Here is a 12078-nt window from a genome sequence, read left to right as displayed (position 1 = left end):
CGGGGTCCTTGCACCCAAGGCTTTGCACACCGAAGCAGGACAGAGAGGCAGCTGGTCTTTCCGAGGCTCCGGACACCAAGCGGGTGGCCAGGGTGAACCCCCATGGGTTCCATGGGTACCTTGGCGCTAGCCACTGTGCCTGAGGCCATGGGGCCAGTTTCGGTGCCGACAATGTAGCCGGTACCGTTGGTACCAGAGCTTGTCCCATCATCAGGGAATCTTGCTCCGAACCGGGGCTGGATCCTGAGCAGTCACTCCCAGGCAACCAGGACAGAGCAGAACAGTGGCTATGCCCCGACCGATGCCGGTAACTCCGCCTGGAGTCCAATCTGGAACGGGGTCTTGGGGACCGGTGGCGCTCGATGGATCTGCGATGTCCTGGAGCTGGCGATCTACGTCTCGCGCTTGACGAACAGTACCGGGATGAGGAGTGGGACCAGGAGTCGGAACAGGCCCAGTAACAAGAAGTGCCCACACGCGGTGATGCCCTCCTAGGGGATCGGTGACGGTCAGAGGAATGGTAGCATCGATCCCTCAACGGGTCTCTGGAGCAGTACCGTGGTCTCGGAGATACCAGGTGCCAGGATTGGTACTCCTGCCGGGGGGCACTTGCCTCCAGAGGTCTGCGCCCGGTCACAGGCGAGCTGCGCCTCGAGCCTCTCTGCCCATGCCCAAGGTCCGGGGACCAAATGGGGCTGCGCTGCATCTGCTTTTCACCATCAGAGGTGTGGCAGCTATGGGAGGGTAAGCGCTGGCAGGATGTCCCCTGCAACAGGGAACGGTGCCGCTTGGGGGCGGACTGTGGCGGTCTGAACGAGGGTTTACCCCATGACCGGGGAACCGCAGGAGCAGGTGTGGGCAGCACCCGGAAGGACATGATCAGAGGATGAGGGGAAAGCAGCGGACATGTTATTCTTTGGCAAGGCTTTTGATACGGTCTCCCACAGTATTCTTGCCAGCAAGTTAAAGAAGTATGGGCTGGATGAATGGACTATAAGGTGGATAGAAAGCTGGTTAGATCATTGGGCTCAATGGGTAGTGATCAATGGCTCCATGTCTAGTTGGCAACTAGTACCAAGCGGAATGCCCCAAGGGTCAGTCCTGGGGCCGGTTTTGTTCAATATCTTCATTAATGATCTGGAGGATGGCATGGACTGCACCCTCAGCAAGTTTGCAGATGACACTAAACTGGGAGGAGTGGTAGATACACTGGAGGATAGGGATAGGATACAGATGGACCTAGACAAATTAGAGGATTGGGCCAAAAGAAACCTGATGAGGTTCAACAAGGACAAGTGCAGAGTCCTGCACTTAGGACGGAAGAATCCCATGCACTGCTACAGACTAGGGACCGAGTGGCTAGGAAGCAGTTCTGCAGAAAAGGACCTAGGGGTTACAGCGGACGAGAAGCTGGATGAGAGTCAACAGTGTGCCTTTGTTGCCAAGAAGGCTAATGGCATTTTGGGCTGTATAAGTAGGAGCACTGCCAGCAGATCGAGGGACGTGATCATTCCCCTCTATTCGGCATTGGTGAGGCCTCATCTGGAGTACTGTGTCCAGTTTTGGGCCCCACACTACAAGAAGGATGTGGAAAAATTGGAAAGAGTCCAGTGGAGGGCAACAAAAATGATTAGGGGGCTGGAGCACATGAGTTATCAGGAGAGGCTGAGGGAACTGGGATTGTTTAGTCTGCAGAAGAGAAGAATGAGGGGGGATTTGATAGCTGCTTTCAACTACCTGAAAGGGGGTTCCAAAGAGAATGGATCTAGACTGTTCTCAGTGGTACCAGATGACAGAACAAGGAATAATGGTCTCGTTGCAGTGGGGGAGGTATAGGTTGGATATTAGGAAAAACTTTTTCACTAGAAGAGTGGTGAAGCACTGAAATGGGTTACCTAGGGAGGTGGTGGAATCTCCTTCATTAGAGGTTTAAGGTCAGGCTTGATGATTTAGTTGGGGATTGGTCCTGCTTTGAGCAGGAGGTTGGACTAGATGACCTCCTGAGGTCCCTTCCAACCCTGATATTCTATGATTCCTGCGCCGCCTGCACGGCCTCCGGCATGGACGATACTCGGAGCTGGCAAAAGCATCTGCCACTATCCAGGGTGGCTGGCGGGGAGCAGGCTGGGCTACCCCACTCAACCAGAGCTTGGGCCTGAAATCCCAATGGGGGTGAAGAGTTGCCTGGCACGGGACCTTGCTTGCACCCAGTCTTATCCTTTCCCTTGCAGGAGGTTGGAGACCGGCCTTGCACCGTCTTTTTGGGCTTCTTGGTTGGAGCCACGGATGGGGACTGGTGCCGGCCAGTGGATGGTCCCGGTGGGGCACTGCGTACCGAGATCACAGTGCTCGGCGCCGAGTCGGAGCGTTGCTCCAGTTCCGGGGTGAGGGCCGACTCCATAAGGAGCGCTCTTAAGTGAATATTGCGTTCCTTCTTAGTCCTTGGCTTGAAGGACTTGCAAATTTTGCACTTTTCATTAATGTGCCCTTCGCCCAAGCAACACAGACAGCTGCTGTGTGGATCACTAATGGGCATGGGCCTCTTGCAGTGATCACAGGGCTTAAAGTCTGGGGACCGGAGCATGCCCCATCCCGAGGCAAAGTCCCGTTTCGGGACCTACAAAGTCTCTAACTATAGCTAAGGGATTTACTAACACTAACAGAAAACTATATGCACTATAATACAAGAATTAACGAGTTCGTACAAACGAGAAAGCAACAGCACTAGCTGAAGCAGCAACAGTTCCAGCACCGTCACCGGTGGCAAGAAGGAACTGGGGCAGGGGGGGGAGCCTGCGGCACCCTATATACCGCGGCATGTGTGCACCATTCCTGGGGGCGCCGGAACCGGTCCCTACGGATACTGCTGAGGGAAAAATATTCCGGCACCGGTGCATGTGGTGAGCACACACACCTAAGTTGAATGGACATGAGCAAGCACTCAAAGAAGAACTGCATCATCTGCAAATTGGATCCCTGATACTTATCTTTAGGAATCTCCTTTCTGAGAGAAAAGCCCTGGCTTGAGTGGAGTGTAGGACCATACCCATAAAGGTGATCCTTTGCATGGGTTATGAAGGAGGACTTCTACCCGTTGATCAGCAACTAAAGGGATTGCACGAGGTCACACGTGTACTGAACTGCAGAGGAGAGACCCTGTTGAGAGCTGGCCCTTAGGAGTCAATTGTCAAGGTAAGGATAAACGAATATGTTCTTGCATCTGAGATGTGCTATGACTACTGGGAGATATTTTGTGAAGACCCTTGGTGCTGTGAGCAGACCAAATGGGAGGTCATAAAATTGGAAGGGTCACCTGTCAACCAATGAGAAGTCAATGGGTTTACTCACAAAATAAGGCACTATTACTGTGTGAGTAAAGGTATCAGAATCTGTCCCTTAGGCAGAAATGAAGGAAGAAAGGAGTCCACTGAGAAAGCTATGCAAATAAAGTAGATAAAACTTTCACCACAAGTATTTGAGTGCACTGGAGGTGTAGAGTCATAAATCACCTCCAGAATTTTGTATAAAGCACTGAACTATGTCACAGGGCCTATCATACGCAAATAACTGCTACTCTGTATTTATACAAGACACTTCAAATAAAGGATTAAATATACTGTCTGTCAAACTAAGGCAAAATACTTGCAATACCACTTTTTTGGTCATACACTTCACCAAAAATCCAACCGTTTTTTGTTGGTTATGATGATTAGAAAATGGCTATAACAGTCCAGATTGTGAAACCCTATGGAGTGTTGCTGAAATCAAGAAGTTTGGCATGCATTCCCTCCATACAGTTTAGTGTTTTTCTTTTAGACATGATATCTTACCAAATAAAACCATCTGTGTTCCCTCTGGGAAAGGTTCCACTGTTCTGTTTCCGTTGACATGGTGTTTAGCTAGAAGACAAGAAGAAAAGAAAAGTGTAGTAAAATATCAATTGCTATGGAAACACAAATACTCTTTTCAAAATGGCTCTAGGAAAGCCTGAAATTTGACTGGTGAACAGCTATGGCACAGGTATATGTTAAGTTTTGCTTACTCATCTGTATGTCCAAAATGTATCAATTCACCTCTCCATACTGGCTGTTATCCCATAAGAACACTTGTATAACTCTAGCAATGGCTGAATTTAGGTAAGAAGGGCCTGTTTTTCCAGAGGTTCTAAACCCCCATGGACAAACTGGAGTTCCACTTTGGTTGTATATTTAGGACAACTTATCTATTTCTAAAGTGACACAGAGTGAGCATTATATAAACATGAATAATCATCATCACAGTCACAAGTGAAGCATTCTTAAAAGTGGAATTCTGACCTGTACAGAGGAATCCTGTATTGTTACTGCTGGATTAAAAGCCTTTTGACATGACCGCACGTGAATTTTGACTTTTTTCCACACTGCCAATCAGTAAGCTAAATTAAAAATTCATGCATCATATTCTAATGTCACATTAATTCAATAAAAATCACTTCAACAATAGGCAATGGTGTATAGTTCATTCTGTTTCTGTGTTACAGATTACCCATACCTTATACTGTTTTAAGATTATTACATTATTGCTATCATTAGAGGCTATACAATGGATCAGATGTGACTACTACTTCAGTTTACTAAAGCTTAACCTGGGAGGGAGAAGGCCGGGGGGGCAGATGGGGGAAAACAGCAAGTCTGGTTTTCACTGGCTCCATTGACTGTACAATTCAAAATTGATAGTAGTTCCACCCAAGCACTGACGTGCAACTGTTTTCAGTTCTCAAATGCCTGCCACCCAATTATCTTCCACCTTCAAGCATGTCTCTGAAACTGAAACACTTTTCACACAAAGTGTATTTAGTCTCCACTGTAATCAAATTCCAACCCTTCTTCCACTCGGTTCCTAGAAGAATTGATGCACTAGACTGAATTCAACAAAACTGCATCACTTCTTTTACTGAAGCTGAAAAGTTGCTCCACTTGAGTTTTAATTAAATTAAGTTGTCTTTTTGTATTTTCCCCATTATGTGACTGCCTGTTTTATGTTCAATTTCCAATCGCTCTCTTGACAGCACAACAGCGATTTTGTGGATCTGATATTCTGTGGAAGCGGAGAGACATATGCCATCGGCTACAGTTTTAGGGCTCCACAAGTGGATTAGAACAGAGAGAGAGAGGACATAGGGAGTCCTTCCTCTGCCCCACTGAATCTGCACAGGTGTCAGGCATAACATGAGGTTTGTGACACTGGAGAGTGTAACGTGCATGCGGAGGAGGCAGGAGATAACATTCTGGCAATGCTAATTCACAGAGGGGAATTTTTATGCAAGACAAGAGCAGAGTCCTCTCTCCACTACCTGTGTGTGCCAAGGTGGCTGTGCTGGGCTGAAAATAGATACAGTTCCAAAACACATTCTGTATTATATCTAGTGCCTACCCCCAATACACTGCCTTCAGCATAAGGGAAAATCTACTAATTTGGACCCATATAGTTACTGTGGGATGAAACAGACTCCATGCTAAAGCTGAATGAAATATCTGAGCTTTAAGCAAAGTGCAACATGCAAGATCTGATCCAGGAATATTCCTCGGGTCCTTCATTGATATCAGCACTTACAGTTGTCTGACTATATACTTCTGAGAGAGTTAGTCCTGATAGCAACAGAAAGGGATCAAAGAGCACAAACCCAAGATAATGTGGCTGCTGTAGGTCTCTGTTCTGTAATCACTTTCCAGAGTGAGGTCCCACAGGACCTCGTCATATTGATTATTATGCTTTATATATAGTGTAAAACCTTTCTGTGAGCAAACCAGGTTGAACTGGAGTATTGTGTTGTTTTAGGAATGCTCTAAAATGAATGTTTTCCATTAGCAGTCAGGTGTATTGCAGAAGTAATCCCAGCCTGGGTCAAACATTTACAGACAGATACTGAGGGGGGAAGGTCAGGATGATCTGCAACTGGAGCGAGGGAAATTATAAAGTGAATTGTAGGAAGATTGAAAGCCCTGGACTATGGGGGCAGAGAGATGGTTACATATTGGAAGGGGGTGGAGGGGTTAGCTCCAAGTTAGGGTAATCTAGCTAGTGGCTTACAATAAATAAGACAAGAACTATTATTGCAAAGGGGGAGGTGTAGGGTGACCAGATGTCCAGATTTTGTAGGGACAGTCCCGATATTTGGGACTTAATCTTATATAGGCGCCTATTATCCCCCACCCGCTGTCCCAATTTTTCACACTTGCTGTCTGGTCACTCTAGGGAGGGGTGTGAGAAAAATTGGATTTATCATGGGGAAATAGCTTCAACCTTAACAATGTAGCACCTGTGTGTCTCTCCATAATGACTGTGCACCAGTACAGGTTAAATTCCCAGGTGTGCCAGAATAGCACTCAGTGCCTCTGTGGAAATGTCACATATATCCAGTTGCAGGATCGGGACCCTAGACTGTATGCTTTTTGGAGCAGGAAGCTGGCATGCTTTGTCTGTAAAGCTCCCTGCACACCTATAGTACTGTATAAATAAGACATGCAACTTATTGATTATTACAATGTAAGATGTTGATTATAATTTTTTTTTTTAAAAATACTTTCTTTCAAAGACGCCTGGGTGAACTCAATTCACTTCAATTATGTTTAAGCTAATTTACTGTGCTGCTATTATATACAAGCTCAGAGAAAAATTAGTGCTCCATTAAATTTAAAAAAAAAAATCCATTAAGTTAGATTCCATGATAAAGGCATTGCCACAAAATTAACAGCATTTACTGGACCTATTAATTTAACAGAATATGTTCTCTATTGATTCAAGATTAAAGTCTGTATTTTTTTCTTAAAACATTAAAGATTAAAAACTGTTTACTGTGGTACATCCATTCATTTGCAGCCAAGAATTCTTTCGGTACTACTTCTGGCCACATGAGAGTTACACCAAGAGCAAAATTCACAGTGCAGAGGGCATTATGCATCACTTAAGAATGCAAAATTTAATGTAATGGATCTCGAGGCTAAGATTTTCAAAAGTGATTAATGCTGTTGGGGATCTCTCTTTGAGGGCCCCACTGGAGATGCCTTAGACATACCTGATTTTCAGAAAGTGCTGAGCACCCACTGTTTGGTGCCTCAGTAGTGCCAACCCCAAACAATCATGACTGGTTTAAAACCATGAAAGCATTTTGAGTTCTTTTTATATGCCTTCTAGTGTTTGAGCCATTAGGGTACACTCAGGCCACGTTTTCAAGCTTATCTCAGCAACCATGTGGGCTAGAAACTTACTAACTACTTTAAATGAAAACTGAGATTCTCACTGACCCAAATGAATCCAGTAGCTGGAGCTTTTTTTTAAAAAAAACAGCTATTAAGATTCACAAAGTGTTGACGCTGCTTACATAAAACAGAGGCAAAGAGGGATGTGTGCATAGGTTTTGTGCTGGTCCTGAGCAAATGGGTGAATTTCACCCTATGCTAATAACACAGGAGCGAGGGTGGCTGCTTGATTTAATAAAGCTTCCTGACCTGCAGCTGGTATATTCTTTTATTTGAGTTTATTTAAGTTCCAAATTTAATATGAGGGTCTGATTTTGTATATTTCGGGGGGGGGGGGAAGAAGAAAAGGAAAATGATGCAACAGGAAAGATGCAACAGATTCATTGCTTCTGTGATGGCTGACAAAGTTTAGGAGAAGAGAGAATTAGCAGCAGCCTGAAAACTGATGTAGCAACAAAAGTAACCTGTGAACTGCTTTGTGAGAAAGTGAGGCATCCACAAAAAAGTTCCTCGTGGCATGATTGGTAACCCACTGCGAGACACACAGGCTATCAGGCCTGATCATCCCCTACTGCTATTTCATATAACACTTCTTACTGCTGTGCACCATCAATATACAGTACATAATTGAAGACCGGTGGTTTTCTTCTGAGTCTTGTAAAAAAGAAGGTCTTCAATCTTAATTTCCAATGAAAGACTACAACCTTTAGGGAAAATGCTAGTTTGTCAGTGTAATGAGTGTAATGTTATCATTTAACGTCTAATGACTAACATGTCTGAAAATGTCAGCAAAGAGAAGGAGCTCCAAGTCAGAGGAGAAAACTAAGCAGCAAAAACAGAAAAAGGACACCAGTGCCTTTGGGTAAAATTTCAGCTCCAGTCACACATCAAAACTCAGTGCCAAAGAAATGAAAATAGTCTGACTTGTCATTACTTTCTAATCAGATAATTCCTTCCTAAACTATTCAATCATCTATATTTCAGTAGCAAACAAGCTACATGCTTATTTATCTTTTCTGTTACTTGTACTCTACTCATGGAAGCACACTGAACACAGACTGCATGATGGGTTGAATTAAATGGTGGTAACAAATACATTGTTCAAGTTTCCACGTATCCATTTGTCACATTTTCCTGAAACCAACACTCTGTGAATACATGTTCTTCAGTTCAGTTTATTTACAGACTGTAGGAGAAGAATAGCTGCAAATATTACAGGAGGCTTCAGACACTTTAGAGCTCTGCTTCCTTAAGCTCTCTCTTAGGCTTAGAAACCATGAACAAAATTTTCAAAAATGGGTGCCTACACTTAGATCAGGGCCGGCTCCAGGCACCAGCCGAGCAAGCTGGTGCTTGGGGCGGCAGATTGAACGAGGCGGCATTCTGCCCAATCCTAGGGCGGCACGGCAGGGGGTTTTTTGTTGTTGTTCCGCTCCAGCCGCCCTGTAGGGGGCGGCGGCGCAGAGGACGGGAGCACCCTGCAGCAAGCCCGGCAGGGCAGTCCTCGTCCTTCCCTCCCCGCTGACCGGAGCGGAGCCCTCCCGGCAGACGGCAGGGCGGGAGGGGCCGCATGGCAGCGCCCCGCTGTAGCCCTGGCCGCCCCCCTTCTCTCTCTCCCCCCGCTCCCTTCCCCTCCCACCCGCTAGCCGGTCCCCCTGCACCCGCGCTCCGGCCGCGCCACAGGGTTGTTGTTTTTTTGCTTTGCCGTTCTGGCCGCCCCGGGTTTTTTTTGTTTGGTTGGTTTTTTTGCTTGGGGTGGCCAAAAAGCCAGAGCCGGCCCTGACTTAGACACCTGAGTAAATGACCTGATTTCCAAAGTTCTGATCACCCAGCAGCTTCTATTCACTTCAATGAGAGCTGCAGTTGCTCAGCACTTCTGAAAACCAGGCCACTTATTTATGTGCCTACATGTGGACTTGGAAGCTTAACTCTAGGCACCCATTTCTAAAAATCTAGGGCCACGTCTGTGAGGCAAGTCAGAGAAGTTAGGGAGTCACTCTCCAATTCAGGAAACCACTTTTAAGTTTATGCTTAAATCCATCCCTATTTAGCAGAGCACGTATGCTAAGTGATTGGGCAACAAAATGGCAAATGAAATGTAATGTGGATAAATGTAAAGTAATGCACATTGGAAAAAATAACCTCAACTATACATACAATATGAAAGGGGCTAATTTAGCTACAACTAATCAGGAAAGAGATCTTGGAGTCATCGTGGATAGTTCTCTGAAGATGTTCATGCAGTCTGCAGCAGCAATCAAAAAAGCAAACAGGATGTTAGGAATCATTCAAAAAAGGATAGAGAATAAGACGGATAATATCTTATTGCCCTTATATAAATCCATGGTACGCCCACATCTTGAATACTGCATACAGATGTGGTCTCCTCATCTCAAAAAGACATGCTGGCATTAGAAAAGGTTCAGAGAAGGGCAACTAAAATGATTAGAGGTTTGGAACGGGTCCCATATGAGGAGAGATTAAAGAGGCTAGGACTTTTCAGCTTGGAAAAGAGGAGACTAAGGGGGGATATGATAGAGGTATATAAAATCATGAGTGGTGTGGAGAAAGTGAATAAGGAAAAGTTATTTATTTGTTCCCACAATATAAGAACTAGGGGCCACCAAATGAAATTAATGGGCAGCAGGTTTAAAACAAATAAAAGGAAGTTCTTCTTCACACAGTACACAGTCAACCTGTGGAACTCCTTGCCTGAGGAGGTTGTGAAGGCTAGGACTATAACAGGGTTTAAAAGAGAACTAGATAAATTCATGGAGGTTAAGTCCATTAATGGCTATTAGCCACGATGGGTAAGGAATGGTGTCCCTAGCCTCTGTTTGTCAGAGGGTGGAGATGGATGGCAGGAGAGAGATCACTTGATCATTACCTGTTAGGTTCACTCCCTCTGGGGCACCTGGCATTGGTCACTGTCGGTAGACAGGATACTGGGCTGGAAAATGGACCCTTTGATCTGACCCAGTACGGCCATTCTTATGTTCTTTTGTTAACTTTAGACATGTTCTTAATTACTGTACTGCAATGGGACTTAGTACTGGCATAATTGCTCTCCTGAATAGGGATGCTTTCCTGAATCCAGGACCAGAGTAAGAAAAATGGATAGCTGGAAGCAGTAGTGCAGGATCAGTGAGACAGTTGGAACCCAATGACCTGGGAACTCTCTTACATTTGGACTTGCATACGGAGAATCATTTGGAGACAGATAAAGTCATGAGGATGTGCATGAGGTTGTCAATAATGGATCTTAAGTGGAGCTGTAGTCTGATGCATGGAGTTTAACTCCATGATCTTCCTTCTGTTTGATTTATTTTGTTTTTTCTTTCCTGTTTTAACATGTGTCAATCCTAATCCACTTCATTCTTTACAAAGCTCTAAGGGCCAATCCATTTTATCCTCCACACTCACACACCCTCTATCCCTCCAAGTCCCTGTTGGAGGTCATCAGCTTCCTAGCCAAAAAGGCCTACAAAAAAACCTCTTTGAAGTTCAACAGCTGCACTACACTTGTTGGCCATAGAGTTTCCTTTTGGGTGATGTGGGGCACTTATTTCCCCCAGGATCTGCGGATGTTGCCACTGCAAGGGTCCTTATTCCCACTGTCCTGAAGGGTGAGCAATCAGAACCCACCGGAAAGTCCACCTGGAGTTTAAGGCCATCAGGTCAACCCTGCAATATTATCTTCCCTTTTTTTTTTTTTTTACTCTGTCAGGGTTTTTAAGCATTTTAACTGTGGTTGCCAATAAAGTGTCAACCTTTACCAAGACCTGTCACCCACATTATCTCAGATACCACAGATATTTCGTCCCATAAGTATAAGGAAATTCTGTAATATTTTAGCTACCATCTTATGGTAACTTGGTAAATGCTGACTTTTTAAATGGCAACTGCTAGACATTAAACAATACAAATCCGTTAGTAATTATGACATTCATATCCAGTGGCAGATTAGCCACTGGGCAAACAGGGCCTGTGCCCAAGGGCCCCAGTCAATTGGGGGGCCCCAGAAAAATGGACGACCCCGCACCCCAACCCACTTCTCCCGCCCAGCGCTCCTGCCAGGGAGGAGAGCACGGGGGAGCAGGAAGATGCAGGAGGAAGGGGTGGGGAGGGGCCCCCACTTGCTCTGACCCAGGGCTTTGAGCAGGGGATTGGACTAGATGACCTCCTTAGGTCTCTTCCAACCCTAATCTTCTATGATTCTATCATATCATACTACACCCGATGGGAGACAGCAATAAAATATATGATCAGAAAAAGTTGCCAATGCCAAAGCAAGTGTATTTCTAGTTATGTGTAGTAGGGGAAAGAAAGATTTAAAGGGTTGCTTAGCCAGTTGACTTTTTTTGAGAGAGAGAGAGAGAGAGAGAGAGAGAGAGCGCACGCGCGAGAAGGGAGAAAATATTTCACACACACAAGACTCCTTGGAAAGAGGAAGTTATCTGTAAAGGTTAAATTGTCTGTGCAGAGCCTGGGATTGAATGTGCACTGCTGTCTCCTGTGAGATTGTGTTTTGCCTATATAAGCAAGATAAACACCTTTTCACTAGATGAGGGAACAGATTTGTGAAACAAAAGATAAGGAGAGATACAAAAACCTATTGTGATGTTCATGACTTATGATCTGGTGACAACAGGACTGATATTTGACTGGACTTTGCTTTCTTGATTTATTTTCTTTAATTGGGAGACGGTTCAATGGACTTTACTTTGTAAGCCTCATGGGCTTGGCTGATTTTGCCTACAAAAGTATAACAAAAATAAGAAGTCATTTGAGTTAGCCTGACAGTTAATTATTATAGGCCCATGTCTATAATAGGGCTTCT

The 12078-nt window shown here is 45.1% G+C and overlaps 1 protein-coding gene across 1 annotated transcript in view; it reads right to left on the bottom strand.

Moving 5' to 3' along the window:
• The window catches only part of MSRA (methionine sulfoxide reductase A), a 446149-nt gene that overhangs the window by 264231 nt on the left and 169840 nt on the right, over positions 1-12078 (bottom strand). The window contains exon 2 of the mRNA XM_065401724.1: positions 3831-3899. Within this exon, the coding sequence (XP_065257796.1) occupies positions 3831-3899 (69 nt within the window). The remainder of the gene's footprint in view (positions 1-3830; positions 3900-12078) is intronic.

This window comes from Emys orbicularis, chromosome 3, assembly GCF_028017835.1.
Source record: "Emys orbicularis isolate rEmyOrb1 chromosome 3, rEmyOrb1.hap1, whole genome shotgun sequence".
NCBI classification, from domain to species: domain Eukaryota; kingdom Metazoa; phylum Chordata; order Testudines; family Emydidae; genus Emys; species Emys orbicularis.
Note: the sequence above shows the minus strand (reverse complement) of the source record. Positions and strands in the feature narration are given on the sequence as shown.